Source organism: Tupaia chinensis, unplaced genomic scaffold (genome assembly GCF_000334495.1).
Source record: "Tupaia chinensis unplaced genomic scaffold, TupChi_1.0 Scaffold000544_1, whole genome shotgun sequence".
Taxonomy (NCBI): domain Eukaryota; kingdom Metazoa; phylum Chordata; class Mammalia; order Scandentia; family Tupaiidae; genus Tupaia; species Tupaia belangeri.
Genome location: NW_006160056.1, coordinates 2,587,289 through 2,606,468, shown reverse-complemented (window position 1 = coordinate 2,606,468; position 19,180 = coordinate 2,587,289). Strand labels below are relative to the sequence as shown.

The 19,180-nt window shown below is 41.2% G+C and overlaps 1 protein-coding gene across 2 annotated transcripts in view; it reads left to right on the top strand.

Annotated features, from left to right (window-relative positions):
- Positions 1 to 19,180, top strand: part of SLC25A13 (solute carrier family 25 member 13) — a 225,507-nt gene that overhangs the window by 67,357 nt on the left and 138,970 nt on the right. For both annotated transcript variants that reach the window (XM_006157502.3, XM_006157501.3), the window contains exon 4: positions 7,923 to 8,038. In XM_006157502.3, coding sequence (XP_006157564.1) covers positions 7,923 to 8,038 — 116 coding nt within the window. The remainder of the gene's footprint in view (positions 1 to 7,922; positions 8,039 to 19,180) is intronic.

Below are 19,180 nucleotides of genomic sequence, written 5' to 3'. Positions count from 1 at the left end.
TACAAGGCATTGGAAAGTGAAAGAGAACAACTGGGAAAACCAAAAAGCTATTGAAATATGTTAATTAACCGTGGACACCAAAGCTCTGTTGATAAACTGATGATCATAAGAGAGTCCAGTGTAAAAATTTTTTTCTGTAACACCCGCAAATACTTGAATGTAGGTGGTCTGATTTTGTAATTAGATTTTACTTCTATCTCTGCCATTAACCCTGGACAACTGCTTGGCTTCCTTTGTAACACAGAAGAGGGTTGAAAGAAGTTTTTTTTGCGAAGCCCTCTGGTGGTTAGGAACCTTAAGTAAAAGTGGTAATTGGATTTTGGTATGGTGCATTGTCTACATCCACACTTCCTGAAGTCTGAACAGATCAGATCCTTATGTGCAGTTGCTTAAACTTCATGGCCACAGAGTTGGCCTGGAGTTAGAAGCCAGGCTAGAGATGAAAGGGACCACATGAGGTCCAAACCACTGCTGAGTGAGAATAAGCAACAGCAGGGAGGAAGAGAGGAACTGGAGGTTATCCACCTTGAATAACCAGGACTTGGTGTTATTCTTTCATGTCCTTTGTTTCTTTTTAAATGTTGCCTGCCTCCCTCAACCTCTCTTTTTCAGTCCTGCCACTATCCAAGTTTAGGTGCTTGCTATTTCATTTCATATGAATTTCAATTTTTTTTTCTCATCCCCAAAATGGACAACATTGAAAACATTACAAAATATGGGCAAGCAAAAAGAAAAAAATAACAACAACTTAAGAGTCAGCCCACAGCCTAGTGATCAAGGGAGCTGGATCCCCCATGGCCAGTTGTGGCTTGAGTCTCAGATTAGGTCACTTGAAAAACACGTGGCAGGACAGGGTGTGTGTGTGTGTGTGTGTGTGTGTGTGTGTGCGTGTGCATACCCCAGATTCAAACAGGATGAAGAAATGGAGGAGAGAGATTGTAGCATGACTATGCCCCATGGGGGATGCTTTCTCCCTTTCCCTTCCTCTGTCTCCAGCAAGCATTTGTACCCTCTGACAAATTAAAAAAAGAAAAAAAAAACTTATATTTCTAATAGTTTAGCCACTTAGAGATACCCACTGCTAACACTGTAGTGTGTGTATCCTCCTATAGACTGGGCACAAATAGTGGTTTTATCCATTTTAACAAAATAGAATTATCTTCTACATACTGTTGTATAATGGATTTTTCTTTCTTTCTTTCTCTCTCTCTTTTTTTTTTTAAAGAGAGAGAGAGAGATTTTTGCTTTAGGGCATGTGTGCTCACCAGAGAGACAGCGAGAAATCATCTCCCCAGGTGGGTGGCAGCAATCCCTTCTCCTCCATTGTCCTCTTGGGATTTTGGGCACCCATGCACATGTGCCCAGTATGTTTTTAGCTGCTGGGTCTGGGACTCAAGCCACAGTCAGTTACGTGAGAGTCTGGTGGTGTAACCATTACGCCACCTGCTGGTCCCATGTAATTGATTTTTTACTTAATACTATGGATTTGTTTATAACAGTTTTAGTGATGATAGGATACTGTTGAGTATCTGATCAGGACTTGCACTCCGTGTTCTCCATTGTACTTGACCTCCAGCACATCTGCACTCTTGTGGCTCTTCATCTTAGTCCTCCTCCTTTGGTTCCTGCCTTGCCGCTGTCTCTAGGCCCACCAGGTTAAGGGAACAGAGACTGCACTTTTCATTTGTATATTCCCAAGCGCATAGAGTAGGCATGGTGCCTTCCCTCACCTTCCATCTTTACTTGGTCACATCTTACCTCTACTGTAAGACTGATGTTGCATATTTACTTGGTCACATCTTCCCTGGATGCCAACACTGATCTCATTTTTGCTAGCTCCCATTTTCCCTCTCATGTCATGTATCTATGTTTCTAATTTTACTAAGACTTTCCTCATCTCCCCCTTCCTCTCAAAGTAACAGTAATCTTTCTAGGGCCAGCGAGTGACATGGTGGTTAAGATACTGGATATTCCCATATGGACGACCACAGTTCGAGTCCTATACCTGGTGGCTTGCTTTTTCACTCCCCCCCACCCCCCGTCTCTCTCTCCAGTCAAATTAAAAAAAAAAAAAGAAAAAGAATGAACACAAATAAGTAATTATTTTAAAGAAAAAGAATGAGAAAAAAATGTAATCTTTCCTATCTCTGAACTCATTGAGTGATGTAGCTCCAGTTCTCTGATGGTACCTACCACTTGTCCCATAATGTCATAGTTTTTGGTCTGTATTCTCTGTTATATTTTAAATATCCCCAGACTAACAGCTATCCCTTGGAATGTTGAGAAGGGGGAGGGAGACCTAAACTTTGGCTGCAGTAAAGAAGAACCACGACCGTTTGGTATACCTTTTTCTATCTTTCTGTGTATATGATGGGTATACAGTCTTTCCATTCTCCAAGCAGTGTTCAGATGTAGTCCCTTTCCTCTTTGGCTCAGTATTTTATAGTAGTATGCAGTGCTTTGGCTATTTTGCGTGAACTTCAAGAAGCTATAAAGTCTTTGCTCTTATGCATGACTTTCAGAAGGATAGCAGTAGCTCTCATCATTTGGAAATCAGACATGACATACTTTTTTAAAAAAGAAAAGTACTGATAACATCAGGATGATGAAATAGAACCTCATCTGCCCTGATGTCTGAGCATTATAGGCCTTTGAAAATGTGACCTCTATGATTATTTCCATATTAGTAGACACATAGTTTAGTATTACTTGCTGCAGGTAGGTGTTGGGATCAAATATGAGGGGGTCTTCAAAAAAGTCCATGGAAATTATGTATTATGAAAACATTATGCATGGATTTCAAAAATGTTTGCACCAAAATAAACTTGGGCTTTGATTTTATTTTCTACAAACTTTTTGAAGTCCCCTTTTCTGTTTCTTAGATTCTGGTCACACTAGAATCAGAACTGTGGGATGAGTTTTAAAGGGCATCGAGCTTAGTCAGAGTTCTGGGAGCTGGGGGTGGGAAAGGAACTAAGTAAGTTCAGCAGCCAGGTCTGAACTTGACTGAGCTTGTATTCTTTGTTGTAACTTCTGTTAATACCCCTTAAATCTGTAAAGCCAGGATGAAGTACTGTTTATATGAAAATATATATAAATGTTTTTTAGATATCATGCTGTAAGTGCATATAGTACTATATAATTATTCTGATAGCCTTCTAGTCAGATTACCTAGAAAATCCAAAATGATCTTGATGAACAGTAAGACATTATGATTTCATGGTTCATATACCTCCTACCTAGATGTGGAATACTTATATCTAACAGGATTACCAAATTACATACCTTTTTGGATATCAATAACATGCCAAAAATACCAGTGTATTTTCATAGGCCAGTTATGGTATGAAACATTAACATTGCCAAAAGGAAGATTTGCTCACACACATATAGATAGTCTTTTTTTTTTCCTTTCTTTTTTTGAAGAGGTTTTTGCTATAGGGCCGCGTGCACTCGCCAGAAAGACAGAGACCGAGAGACAGAAAGCGAGAAATCACCCCTCCCCGGGGGGGAGTGGCCACACTGCAATCCCTTCTCCTCCATTCTCCTCTCGGGATCTTGGGCATGCACACACATGCGCCCAGCACGAGTTTAAGCCACCGGGTCTGGGACTCGAACCGTGGTAGACTATATGGGAGTCCAGCGACATAGCCATTATGCTAACTGCTGGTCCCACACATTTATATAACTTCAGATTTCTCATACTGTTTTGTGAAAGGTAGGATGCTCTTTTTTCATTGTTTTTAAACCTTTCTTTATTCAGACTATGAAGGAAAAAAGGTTATTTTTCTAGATAACAGGCAGTATGATTTCTTTTAATTAACCTAATTTTGGTGTAGGAGTAATTTAGCAAATACACAAGATATTTAAAAGCTCTTGGCAAGTCTTTTTTGCAAACAAACCATGGATGGATTTCAAAAATGTTTGCACTGAAATAAACTCATTTTAATTCCATTTTTCTTGAACTTTTTGAAGTCCCCTTGTATGTTTTCTGACTCGGCAACTACCAGAGCATTCCACTGGTGAGCCATACAGTGGGGCCACATGGTTGTTGGTGTCCACTTAGAGTGCGGGGGGGTACGAAAAGTGGTGACAACAGGCAGACAGTAAGAACATGTGCAGCCCTGTGCTGCTGGAGAAGTCCAGGGCATGGCGAACCAGCAGGTGAGTTCCACAAAGCTCTCTGTCATTAAGAGAAGAAAATGACCCATCCCTAAGTGAAATGAGTGCAGGCAGTTTTACTCATAGGTTTAAGTGACCTTTGTCCAAAAACTCCCAGATGTGTGTTTCCAGTCTTGACCTCTGGGTTAGTTTCCTCAGGCTGTTGTAACAAAGTACCACAGACTGGGTAGTTAGAACCAGAACTTTGTCATCTCAAGTCCTGGAGGCTGGAAGTCCAAGATGAAGGGGTTGGAAAGGTTGGGTCCTGCTGAGGCCCATGAGGGAGCGTCTGGCCACCCGTGGGGGGCGGTCTGTCAAAGCCTCTAAGCATCTGGTAGTTCACTGGCAGCCCTTGGCATTCACAGCTTCTAGTAGCATCACCCCGGTCTTTGTCTCCATCTACACACGGCAGTCTCCCGGTGTGCGTATTGTGTCTATGTTCCCCTCTTTGGTAAAGACCATTCCTATTGGATTAGGTGCCCACCTTACCTAACTACTTCTATTCCAAATAAGATCGATATTCTGAGGTATTGGGGGTTAGAATGTGTGGAAACACAACTCAACGCATGCCAAGATCTCTCTTGTTGTCCATGAAGCCCCTTGTGGCTGGACACTACACTGTCCCTCGGGTACCTTAGATTGAATAAGGTCAGGACTGGTCACATTTGCCCGTAAGACTCTTCTTTCCATTTTATCCCCTGCCCTTTCTTCTTCTTTTGTCCCCCCCTTTAATGTTTAGTGGCAGTATCATCATCCCACCCGGCAAACTATGATAGAAGTCTGGGAGCATCCTGGCCTCTTTCTTTTTTTCTTGTAACATCAAATTCTTACCAACTGCAGTCACTCCTGCCTCCACTCATATAGCTCTGGCCTTTCCTTGGCTTTTATTCCTAGGGCTCCCTGTCTGCTGTAAGCTTCTGCTATCCTAGCCAGGCTTTCTCCACAGCTCATCTCTCCTCTTTTTTTTTTATTTATAATTATTTTTAAATTTAACTTTATTTATTTATTTATCTTAATTCGATCAGGGAGAGACAGAGTGAGAGAGAGTGGGAAAACGAGAAAGCAAGCCACCAGGTTTGTGACTCGAACTACGGTTGGTCATGTGAGAGTCTAGTGCCCTTAACCAGGATGCCACCTACTGGCCCCTCTCCCCTTTTAATTCAGTGCTTTCTCTAAAACAAAAATATGAACCCAACACCAGTTAACTCAAACACCTTGAATAATTTTTCATTGCCTGCAATACAGTTGAGATCCTACACCGTGGCCCCTAAAGTCCTTCACAGGTGGTGGACATTGTAACCAGTCCCTAAATCTCTAACTGCTCATGACCTACCGAAGAAGGAAAGTCCCATTCGTCTCTAAACACAGCATTTATCACTGTTTTTTCACCTCTGTACTTTGCTGTTCTCCCAACGTGGAATGTCCTCTCTCTACCCAAAACCCCCTCTGCGTCTTCCCACACTGAGTGGAATTCTAGCAGGTCAAGTGGAAACTAGGAGACCTGGATTTTAGACCAAAGTGGTAGAAGCCAATTGTTGCACTTTACCCCAGTCCTGACCAACTTCCGACTTCAGTGTCCTCAAAAGTTAACTGAGAAGGCTAAAATGAATCATCTCAAGATCTTTTCAGTTTTAAAATCTGTTCTTGAAATGCCACACTGCCATGAAGCCTTTCTCAAATCTTCCTGTCCAAATGAATCACTTCTTCTGTGCCCTGGAGTGCTTTATTTGTTTCACTTTTGCCATTGGCTCTTGTATTGTTGTGGATTTATTGGGTCATCAGGAAAGTCAGGATACTGTTTTGCATAGAGAATTGTGACATGACTCTCCGACAACCTAATAAAGGCTCATGACTGCTCCCCCTCTTCTCCACCAAGGAGTGAGCTCTTTGGGTTCAGCCAAGAATGTTTGTCTCCTATTCGCTTCTCCTCCCACCCCCATCCTCTCTGTGTCTTGCTTACACAGGGATTCTAAATGGGACACACTGTAGTAGAGAATCAAGTGTATCAGGCAAGTATTGTCACGCATGCTGGTCCTGAATGTTCCCCTGCATTTGGAAGGATGTTTTGGATGGTAAATGATATAAAGATATTGTATTCAATATACTGTGAGTCTTTCCTTCCTTTGTAGCATTATTATAATCAGGTGGCATTGTGGGAAACAGCTAAGTCAATGCCAGCACTTTGTATAAAGATGTATTCACTCTGTAAAATGTATAGAAGTCCCTAAGTGTTCTGAGAAACATACGAAACATTCTTACTTTCTTCTGCCCCCTAGAGCCTCTAGAGTTTTGGACTGCCTTAATGTATCATTGAAATATTAGGATACTTAAGATATGAAACATTTCTAGGAAAGGTCTTATGGACTTATTTAGTCCTTGGAAGTCAAGAGTCAAGTCTGTCATGTTTTGTATTTTTTTTTTTTTTTTAGATTATTGCTATAGAGTGTGAGTACTCATGCCATATGAGAGAGACAGAGACTGAAGAGAGAGAGAGAAAGTGAGACATCATCCCTTGGGGATGAGGGGGTTGACCACATGGGAATCCCTTCTCCTCTATTCTACTTTCTGGATTTTGGACACACAGGCACACGTGCTCAGCGTGTGTTTCAAGCTCCTGGGACCGGGATTCAAATCATGCAGTCAGCCCCGTGGCATCCAATGCGTTAACTACCATACCATCTGCTGGCCCTCATAGTCTCCTTCAAGCAAATGTGTGATCGTGTTATGACTTTCCTCAGAAAGTTTCAGTCTTTTTTTTTTTTTTAACTGTTACAGCACTATGACTAGGCCCTTTTCTTGCCTTCAGGGCCCTCTCTGTCCTATATTATTACCCCATTTCATAATGTTCTCTTATGTGCTCCATTGTCCAGATGACAACCAGCTATTCATTTTCCTTGGGCGTTCTTAAACTTACCTTTCTGCCTAACGTGTCCCCCCCCACACACACACCCATTGCTGCTTACCAAAATTTGACTCATTTCTTTAAGGCCCAACTCAAATTCCATTTCCGCCACAAACCCTTCTTAATTTTCTACCAGAATTCTGTTGTCATCATATTGGTCTTTGTCTTATAACTTGTCTTTCCTGTATACTCCTGTTCCTAGGTGAGTGCATGTGCCTATCAGCCTAGAAGTTCCTTGGGATCATACTTCATGTCTGGTTTATCTGTGTTTCCCCTGGGGTATCCTAGTTAATTCACATGTGCTAAGTAGATATCAATAATGAATATCTAGAGATCATTCATATATGGTGTACAAGGGGGTGTCAGTTTGTAGAAAATAGAATAGAGTATGAGTTTATTTTGGTGCCAACAGTTGGAAACTTGTGCACAGATTTTTCATAATGGACATTTTCCACGAACGTTTTGAAAACCTATTCTGTAAGGGTAGATTAATGAACAAGAAAGCCGCTCCATCTTGCTACTACATAGTCACCTCTTAATCTAAATATCTAAGCTTCTATGATAAAATTCACAACGTGCCTGAAGGAAGACTGAGATATGAAAATAAATGATGCTAGATAAAATAGTCACACAGGTCATTATCATGTAATTAATGTTTTACCAGGTGCTCAAACCAGTCCTGTTAGATTCGGTTCACTGAGCATTTCCATATATACGTGTGTGTGTGTTTATAAATATTCTAGGTTTGAATTTTTTTTTTTTTGGACAGTGATATATTTTTCCCATTGTCTTTATCCATATATGCTTTAATTTTCCACAAACTACTCACTTTGTGCTTTGTTCTTGTTTTATGTTACAGATTAATATCCTTTCAAGAATTTGTAGCATTTGAATCTGTCCTGTGTGCCCCAGATGCTTTGTTTATGGTGGCCTTTCAGCTGTTTGACAAAGCTGGCAAAGGAGAAGTTACCTTTGGTAAGGAGTGTGATTGTGTGAACGTCTGTGTGAGTGTAGACTCCTGTGGCTATTGTTGTTGTTGTTTTGTTTTTTTTTTCTTCAGGAATGAAATGAAACATACAGAAATGCTTTTACTAGATTAGCTCACTCCTTTTAACAAAGATACTTTGATGTCTATCAGGGCTCCCATTCGAATGTCTTCCTATTTGCAAAAACAATTTGCTTTGCAGTTTTGGTACCCTGGTTTTGATTCATGGTGGTGGAGAATGTGGTGTGACCCTTCACAGGATCACAGACTGTGATGGCCAGACAGGACTCTGTTTCCTTTTCTTCATCATCCAGAGTGCTTTCCCTGGCTGGGATGAAGTTAATAAACGTGTTATGAATAGAAGTTACTCATGCACCCAGGGCTTCTTGTCCTTACCTTGTCCTCATGGAGTGGTTCAAGGCCAGAGGTGCCACACAAAGTGGTGGTTCAGAATGGGACCTAAGGCCCTCGCTCTCTAAACAGTCCGTTCCCCATCACTCTGTTGGCAGCTCCTGTTCTGCTGCTGCCTTCTGGATTTAGAAAGGCATAAACATCTTCACGGGGATTAGCTAGAAAGCTGCAGCAAACCCTGAAGTCTTTTTTAAGTACCTAGAAGAAAGAGAAGACCAGGAAGTGGGGGCCTTGGTAAATACATTTTAAAAATAAACTGGCTGCTGAAGATAGAACTGACAGAAACGTCTGTGTCTCCTTGGCCTGGGTGCTGTCCAGCATACATGGTCTATGCCGGTGACCTGCACGAGCACCACCCATGAACTTTAGAGCCCTTTGGGCATGTGGATTATACTGTCAGGGGAGGAAGCTAATGTGCCCATTTTAAGTGTCTTTCTCGTTTCTAATTCATTTGGACCTCTTGAGCTTGTCTTACTTGATGTATTGTGGGAAGTATATATTCATGGGAAAATGCAGAGAGAGGAATAGAGTATAGGTTCTAGACTCAGAGGGACTTACCCACTTCCACTTGTCTCTGAGCCAAGTTGATTATCTTCACAACCCTTCATTTTTTGTATCCCCAAGGCAGATACTAAACACATAATGTACAGATACTTATTCTGTCAGCCATCTCCCCTCTTACCCTCACATTTCTCTATACTCATTTGACATGACAGCATTAAGGTTAGATTAGATAGGTCAAAGGCAAAAATTATAGGGTCAGCCTGTGACCTGGTGGTTAAGGGAGCCATATCCCACATGGCCAACTGCATGGTTTGAGTCCTAGACTTGCCAACTTGAAAAACATGCCAGGTGTATATGTATATGTGTCCCAAATCCCCAAAGGGTGGAGAAACAGAGGAGAAGGGATTGTAGCATGGCCATGCCCGCCATGAGGGGTGTTTTCTTCCTTTCCTTTTGTCTGTCTCTTGAGTGCGATTGCCTTCTGGTAAATGTAAAAGTAAAAGGTAAAAATGATAATCTTGCCTGGTATTGTTTCAAATAATCTATAAGCACAGAAGCTTTCCATGAACATTTCATGAAAACTATTTAAAAATCGCTGTTAACGTTAGTGTATTTCCTTTCCCATCTCCTAATTGCTCGTAGTACCACTCGCAGCCACAGCTTTTCAGTGGAACACACACACACACACACAAAAGATGCCACCATGTTTGCAATGATATATCCGATGGAAGCCAGTTTGATAAAACTGTTATGATAGTGTTTTTTTGGGTGTGAATAGAAAAAGCCAGTGAGTTCAACTGAGTTCAGCACATGAGTATGTTTGCTTTTCTTCCTGTATTCTTCAGCAAGTCTAGATGAAAGGAATGAGCTAGAGATGGAAAGACTGAGGGATGGGCTCCAGATGTTTTCTTTCTTTTCTTTTTTGGGGAGTTTTTTTGTTTTTGTTTTTGTTTTTTTGCTATAGGATGTATGTGATCACTGGAGACCCAGAGGGACAGAAAGCAAGAAATTACCCCTCAGGGGGATGGTCACACCGCAATCCCTTCTCCTCTAGTTTCCTCTTGGGATTTCGGGCACATGTGCACACAGACCCAGCGTGAGTTTAAGTCCAGGACTCGAACCACAGTTGACTATGTGGGAGTCGAGTGATATAACCATTATGCTAAAGGCTGGTCCCTCTCCAGATGTTTTTGTTACTAGCAGTGATTCTTCCCTTGTGTATAAAGAGCAAGAGGTGTTGGTGGCACCAGCCATGTCACTGGTCCTGGGGGAGGAAAGAATCAGGAGTCCCCCACCAGTGCAGGGTGGCGTGTGAGTCAGTGTGACTCCAGGAACTGAATAGGTAAAAAAGCAGGATGCAGGAGACCAAAGCCATCTGTGAATTCTGGAAAACACGGTGGCAGGAGAATTCTGTTTTTTTCCCTACTAGTTGTTCATTCATGGACAAGTCATTTCAACTTGCTAAATTATTTTTCTCAACCATAAAAATGTGTTAATGTTTAACTTACAGGACTATGTAATGATAAAAGATCCGCTGCATATAAAGGCACTGTCTGGACAACAACAGACCTTTATAAAAAATAATAACATTAAGAGAAATAGCCTGAGAGAACAAAGAATTTTCTTTCTCCTTCTTTTTTTTTTTTCTTTATCCTTTGGGAAACCCTTTATTTTAATTTTTATTCTTTAGGTTTGTTAAAAACTATTCATTGTGTACTCATTGAAGAGAAACTTTTCTTAAACTCAAGACAGCCTTGAGGTCTCACTTTTCTTCACTGTTACTTTGTTTTAAAGAATGATTTCTTTAATTTAATTTATTTATTATTACTAATTTGCTATAGGGCATGTGCACTTACCAGAAAGAGACAGAGAGAGAGAAGGAAAATGGGAAAGCAAGCTGCTAGGTCTGGGACTCAAACTGTGGTCAGCCATGAGAGTCCAGCTCCTAAACTACCATGGCATCTGCTGGCCCTCTTCACTGTTATTATAATGAAGAACTTGAATTGAGTCATATTTCTATGTATGGGACACTGACTGTCATTCTCGGTGCCTTATAGATAGTCATCTCTATACCCCATGAAGCTAGGGCAGAGGTTTCTTGCCTATCCTTCCTTTAAAGTCTGGTTTGAGAAGTGGTAGACCAGTGTCCCAGACATTGAAGTCTGAGATACTGGGTTTGAGGACTTGGGGGGAAGCTGAGATCTTACCACTCTATGTTCCTTCTCTTAAGTCTCATGAGAATTATGAAGACTGGGTTTCTGTCTGAGGTTTCCAAACCTCTGGATGTCCAGAATACACAGCATTGTTCCTAAATGCTTACTAAATTGCATGGAAGGGGACATTCAAAGGACTTGCAAGATTGTGACTTGTTAACTGCTGTTGGGGAAAGTGGTCCAGCAATAGCTATTGAAATATGTACACATATGAGCTTTTTATTATCTATTTATTTATTTGACGGGGTATCACTATCGTAATTCTCGTGCCTTAGCCTAGCGGTATTACAGGCATAACTGGCTCCTTTTTTGAAACATGGTCTTGGTATATTTGTCTAGGGTAGCCCTGAACTCTCAGACCTTCTGCCTCAGGTTCCCTGAGTTGCTGGTATTACAAGTGTACACCGCCATGCCCCACCCTTAGGCTGGACTAGGAACCCAATCCAGGTCTCCTGTGTGGTCCTACCCTGCAGAGCACAAAATATGCACTATGTACCACTATGGCTGGACTGTCCCTGGTGAACCCTGGTCTCATAAACCCGAAGTTGTAAGAGAATGAGATTCCAGGTCTGTAACATAGCTGTCTGCCCATATGAATCTGTTACAGGCAAACGACATGGCAGCAATAACTTCTGATTGCTTCCATAGCTCCTAGTACATCCTCCACCCAAAAATGGCCTGTTAGTAATTCAGGTTTTTTTCCCTTGAAGTGCATCTCTGGGAGTAGTCAGTATGACGTGGTGAGAGAGGAAGGGACTCTTCTTTCATTTCCCAGGTTGGAACAGACAGTAGTCATGATCTTAGGGTAGGTATTGTGTTCACAGTACGCATAGACCTACATGGGGTCATCCAGGGGTGTTGTGAAGCCTGGAGAGTAGCCATATCTCCCAGTCCCCATACCTCCCAGTCTTGCAGTTATTTCAGAATAAGAGCAGCTGCATTCTTCACTGTTTAGGTATTAGGTTCCCTCATGTGAGTGTGTTTGAAGTAGGGTTTCTGTGACTCAGCTCAGTGCACACTAATGTTTGCCAACAAATGATCATTGTTCACGCACCAGCCAACACTGATTCTGGTACACACTAAGCAAAAATCAGGTGGAGTAAGGGGCAAGTCATCAGTGTCACCTTTTTTTTTTTTTTTGAGAAGTTTTTGCTATATGGCATGTGCTCTTGCCAGAAAGATAGAGACAGAGACAGAAATCAAGAAATCACCCCCCAGGGGGGATGGCCACGCCCTAATTCCTTCTCCTCCATTATTCCATCAGGATCTTGGGCACACACGCACACGTGCCTGGCGTGAGTTTAAGCCACCGGGTCCACGACTCAAACCGTGGTCGACTACATGGGAGTCCAGCGACATAGCTATTATGCCAACTGCTGGTCCCCATCAGTTCACATTTAAATGAAACCTTGCCCTGGTTTTTCTGAGGCCTTCTTGACCTTGGCATTTATAGTATTTTTCTGGCTGGATCACTCCTTATATTTGCTACAATGAAAATATCTTGATTTGGTCAATTTTATTACTTGGTTATCTAGCTCATTATAGTCTCCTAATTCCTTTGAGAGAAAACTTCTCTTTGGTGTGTTCTTTGTCAGCACGCGGTATTATCAATCATTTTTGTTTTAGTGGTGTCTTACTATGTGGCTTGAATGTACATTTCCCTATTTGCTAAGGGATCATGCAGCTTTTTACCCACATTTATTAGCCCTTCGAATATCTTCCTTGTTGATGTGCCTATTGTCTGGACATCAAGCCTCTGTGGGTTACATGTTTCACAGATATCATTATTGTTTGTCCTGTACTTTTACTTGCTTTCTAGAAGTTAAAGAAACATGAGTTCCTAATTGTACCGTAGTACAGATCATCAGCATTTTCCTTTGTGGATAGTGTTTTTTGTGTTTTGTTAAAAACAGGTGGCATGATGGTTGAGGCACTGGACTCTTGCATGGTGGACTGAGGTTTTAATCCTGGACCTGGTGGCCTGGTGAGCACACAGGGTGCTTGCATGTGCATGTGTGGGATCCCAAGTGGGAGTGTGTGAGGAGGGGAGTACAGTGTTGCCATCCACTCTTGGGAGTGGTTTCTCACTTTCCCCTTACTGTCTCTCTGTATCTCTTTGGTGAGTGCACTTGCCCTATGGCAAAAACCTTAACAAATCTTTGCTTACCCCAAGATCCTGAAGATACTTCTGTGTTACCTTCTACAAGTTGTATTGCACCTACTTTGTGCTAGGTACTACGATAAGCATCTTATGTATAGTAGGTTGTCAGAAAAGTCATGACACATTTTTGCATAGAAAAATACAGCCTTAAGATAGGAAGGAAATTCAGAAAGAGGCTATCCCAGGGACATTTTACTAAGTGAAATAAGCTAGTTACAAAAAGATAAATATTGGATCATTCCATTTATATGACATTCTTAGAGTAGTCAAATTCATAGAGACAGAAAGTAGAATGGTGTTGTCAGGGACTTGAGGAATAAGGGCATGGGACTTGTTTAATTAGTAGAGAATCAAAGAGTGGTGGGTGCCAGGGATTGGGGGAGGGGAAGAGGAGGTCCTTATCAATAAGTATAAAGTTTCAGTTAAACAACATGAAAAATTATTCTAGAGATCTGCTTTATAACATTACATTTATAGTTAGTACTGTTTTGTACCCATAAAAACCTATTAAGAAGATAGCTTTCAGGGACCAACAAATGACATGATGATTATGTCACGACTCCCATGTAGTCAACCACATTTTGAATCCCAGACCTGGCAACTTGAAACTCATGCGGGATCCATGTGCGTGCATGCCCAAGATCCTGAGAGGAGAAGGGATTGCAGGGTGGCCATCCCGTGGGGGGTGATATCTCACTTTCTGCCCCTCTCTCTCTCTCTCTCTCTCTGTCTGTCTCTCCAGCAAGTGCACAAGCCCTACAGCAAAAATATCTTTCTCTAAAAAGAAAAAGCAAGATAGCTCCCAGGTTAAGCATTCTTGCCATAGTATAAAAACTTGACTTTCGAAAGCAGTGAGGGAATTATTCATATCCATATGGGGATGGAATGTGGAAAAAACTGTCCCCGGCCAGGGGTTGTTGACCAGGTTCTAAGAATGTGTACACTTGGCACATTTGAGGAACACGTTTAGGAGAGAGACAGTAAACACATAGAAAACATGTAATATGATGCTAGGATGTAAAATCAGCAATGTAAACAGGCTACGTAGGAAGAAGGGGTGCAGTCAGTCTGAGCACCCGGCGTGTAGCAGCAGTAGATCAGGACTGACTGAAGATGTGTAAATACTGAACTGGTGTGAAATGTATTTCGGGAAGGGTGGGAGCTGTGCAGTCTGGGGGTGCTGGCCACTTGGGAAGTGCCACAATAGTCTGGATGTGGGTAATAAAGGCCTGGATTGGGGTCATATCTCTGGACCCCATCAGCCCCATTCCCAAGACTGAATCTATATGACTTGGTTCCTGATTGGCTACATGGTGAGAAGGCAGTCAAAAGAAAGGAAGAAGGACCAGGAAGTCGCTATGGGTTCTTGTTCTGTTTCTGAGACGTGCTTTTACTTAATCTCATGAGAGAAAAAAAGCGACCCTCATTTTAGTCCCTAAGTTTATTGATTACTTATTATATACAAGCTACTGCACTGTAATTTATTGTTTAGTTCTTATCATCTAAGAGGTCTACATTGTTATGATTCTCATTTTTCTGATGAGAAAGTGGGCATAGGAGGTTCAGTAACTGGGCTGGCCTCAGTCATAAGGTTGGCTGTGGTAGAGCCAGGAGAGCAGCCTGATTTGGACTGATCGTTATTCACTGGGCCACACTGCTGCCCTCTCGGGGTGTTTATACTTAACACTCTGTGGGCTGAACCTGGGTAGGTGTCAGCTCATGGTGATCTCAGTCAATATCAGACATTAGGAGGATTTAATATTTTTCATGAAGTGAAGAACAATAAGCCAATTTAGTAGTTAAGATTTTGCTTTGTTGTTGTGGAAAATAATTGTAAGGAAGAGACTGTACCTGCCTTAGAGTTCTCTGTGGGCTCTGTTACTCCGCATTGAAATAACTCATTGAAATGCATATGACTTGGACTTTATCCAGGAAAGCATTATCACTTGACTTGAACAGCACCTGAGCGGAGGGGAGAATCAGGGTAGGAAGGAATGGGGCCGTGGTCTTTGTTCAGGCTGAAAATATAAGCCTTTATGGTAGAGGAAGCTCTTGACTTAGGGGTATAGTTTAGGAGACGTGAGAAGTTTAGGGAGTGGCCACATTTGATGGGGAACTAGCCACAGAGCCTCTGAAGAAAAATGAATTACCACAGGTTCTTTGGAGGAGAGGGACAGGATCAAAATTATACTTTGAAGAGCTGAGTTTCTGTTAAACTGATTAGAGTGAAGCAAAGCCAGGAGCACATGGGCCTATGGGCCTATAATCATTGCTCAGGCTTCATGGTATCTATGTGAAATGTGCAGAAAGTCATCCCATTTTGAGTGGAGGAGCCAAAAACTGAGGCTTGAAAGGACTTCCTTGGCATCTGAGCAGGTTGGTGCAAACATGGTATCATAGTGTTTTCTAGATGCTGTCATTATACCGTGTTCCTTATTTAATGATGTTGGGCCAGCAAAGCCTTTCCCCTGTTGAGTTTTAAGAAGCTGAACGTGTGTGTGTGTGTTTGTGTTTTTAATTGAACTGTTGATATGAAACATTGGTACATGTACTAGTGACCAGTCTTATGCTCATTTAAGATATCACCTATTTTTACTTACTGTTATTTCTTCAGTTGCTCTATCTGTAGTAGGTGACATCAGTAGCCTGGTTCAGTGTAGGTCAAGCAACTATAATCCCCAATTCCCCACATCAAAACCTTTTTAAGGCCAACATAATGCCGCAAGTGGAAAATTCCACACCTGTCAGAATGCTGTGATATAAAAATAGTCTATAAAACAACTTGTAGGCTACATGTGCATAGTATATATGAAACATTAATGAATTCCATGTTTAGACCTGGTTCTCAAGATAGCTCATTATATATATGTAAATATCCAAAAATTCTGAAATTGGAAACACTTCTGGTCCCATACATTTGGATTAGGGTGTACTCAACCTCTAGTCGTGGAGGACTTGAATTTACTTTTGTCTAGTGAAAGTCAGATTTGGACCTCCTGAAAATTCAAAGCATGTTCTATACCATGGCACTTTTATTTTTAATTTTTTAAAAATTATTTTATGTATATTTATTTATACATTTATTTATTTATTTATTTATTGACCATAGAGGGATAGAGTGAGAGAGAGAGTGAGAGAGAGAGTGAGAAAGCAAGCCACCAAGTCTGGGACTTGAACCAAGGTCGACCATGTGGGAGTCCAGCACCCTTTACCACCACGCCACCTGCCAGCCCCCCTTTTATAAGTTAAAAATCTAAAATTTTTGTTTGCATGGTGTCATTACATGTTTTCATCCTCCTTCATTTCTTTTTCTTTATTGTTACAATGAACAAAATTCAGAAATGTTTTATGTGATATTTTAAAGTTATTCTTAGTATGTGGCTATAACTCAATTTCATTATCCAATTGCTGGTGGAAGTAATGGTGTGTGTGTTGCAAGGGGCAATTTTTTTCCCCTTAACTTTGCTAGAGGGTACATGTGCTTGCCAGAGAAAGAGAGAGAAAGAGGGCCTCCAGTGGGGGATGGTTTTATTGCAATCTCTTCTCTTGCACTTCTTTCAGGATTTGGGGCACACATGCACACATCCCAGCGTGTTCCTCAAGGTTCCATATCTGGGACTCAACCATGTAGTTGGCCATGCAGGATCCAGCCACCTCAACCACCACACCACTAGTTGGCCTCCAGGGGGCAAATTTTAATTTCAGTTTAAAAACAGAGATTCTCAACACTGAGGGCCCAGATAAATACCAGAGAGTCCATCAATGATTACCATTGTTTATAATAGTTTATCTAAGTAGATTAAGTAGGTATTTTGGAGAGGCAAGTAACTACATAGGTTTTTACAGATCCAAAAGGGATCAGTGATCTGCCAAAGATAAGAACTAATTTTAAAAGAGGAACATTTGAGCTACTGGATATATATCTTTTTTTTTTTTTTGAGAGATTTTTGCTATAGGGCGTGTAAGCTCACCAGAAAGACAGAGAGAGACAGAGAGATAGAAAGCGAGAAAACACCCCCCAGGGGGGATGGCCATGCCACAATCCCTTCTCCTCCATTCTCCTCTCGGTATCTTGGGCACGCACGCACCCCGCCCGGTGTGAGTTTAAGCCACTGGGTCCAGGATGCGGACCATGGTTGACTACATGGAGAGTCCAGTGACATAGCCATTACGCTAACTGCTGGTCCCATTGGATGTATATCTTAAGAATTACCCAGCATTGTTGTTAAAAGCATCAATTGTAGAACAGTTTATATATTATTGGAAATGCAATGATGAGTGGGTGTTTTGTTTTGTTTTTTGAGAAATTTCTTTTTTATAGGCTGTGTGTGCTTGCCAGAGAAACAGAGATAGAAAGCGAGATATCACTCCCCAGGGGGCATGATCACCCTGCAATCCCTTTTCCTCCATTCTCCCCTCAGGGTTTTGGGCACACACACACACACACACACGCATGCCCAGTGTGAGATTTAAGCTTCCAGGTCTGGGATTCCAACTGCGATTGACTACATGGAGTCCAGCAACATAACCATTAGGCCATCTGCTGGTCCCGTGATTACCAGTTTTTCATTTTTTTGTTTGTTTTTAATTTTGGATGCATGAAGAAGTAAAATGTATCAGGTGACTAATTTCATAACTGAAAAAAGTAGAGTATCTAATAAATTATTTTTAAAAATACAGAAAGCATTTCATTGACTTTCTTTATGAAAGGGAGTTGGATCTGACTTTCATGAAATCTGGAATGGAAGAAACTAGTTCATACCTGTGTTCTTTTGGGAGGCCTTGGCCAGCTTGCTGCCACAGCTCCTTCATTTGGCCTGGAATCCAAAAACTAGTCCTGTCTTGCCTTTTTATTGGAAACTACAGTGGCCTTTTGTCCTTTCATCTTCACTATCATAAGATATTTTAAGTGTGCTTACTTAAGAGTAGTGTTTTCTGTTTCTGTTAAGTGTTTTGTGAAAAAAGGCTGTACTATTAGAGAATCATAAAACCTAAAACTTTTAGTTTACGAAAGCACTGAGAAGTCCTGCAAAAAAAAAAAAAAAAGAATTTATTGAACTTCGTGTAAACTATCATTTAGCAAACTTACCTGAATACGGCCCTTCTATTATAGGTGGCACGCAGAACAAAATCCCCAAAACTGAAATGTTTCTAAGCTATTTAATTCTTAATTCTAAATTAGTCCTCAGCTGGCTAATTCTCTGCTGTGGACATTGTTGTGTCTCCGGAGGGACCCTTCTGGGACCATATCAGATTGTGTCCAGGAACACCTGCTAGCATGAAACTGAAATGGGTCTACTTTGTGAAAGTAGGCAGGCTAGATGAGATGAGAAATACCCAGAAACAGCCCACTGTAGTCTCTTCGATCAGGTTGCAGGAAACAATGACAGTTAAAAGTATGACACTGACAAGTTTTGAAGGTAAGGACCCAAATTTAAAATCAAGTATGGAAAGCTAGGGGGATGTCAGTATTGGATTATAAGAAGGCAAAATGTAGCCATCATTGTTAAAGCCCACTGGAAAGCTAAATAGTATGCTAATATCTTTATAAAGACACTTCAAAAAGAAAATATTCAAAAAGATAACTGAGGGGAGAAATGGTTAACAGTTGGAAGGAGCATTATTTGGGGAACCGTCTTTGTTAATATTGATCTTGATTTTTGTGTTTCACAAAAATAATGTGTTATTTTAGTGAAAAGAAACTTATTGCCTAAAGGTAGATTTTATTTTATTTTGAGGGGATCCCAAGTATATTTTCTTGTCAGTGCTCATGTTCTAAAAGAGAATAAAATTCTGTATAAGAACAAGATGAGTTTGAAACTAAATAACCTCAACCTTGGTAA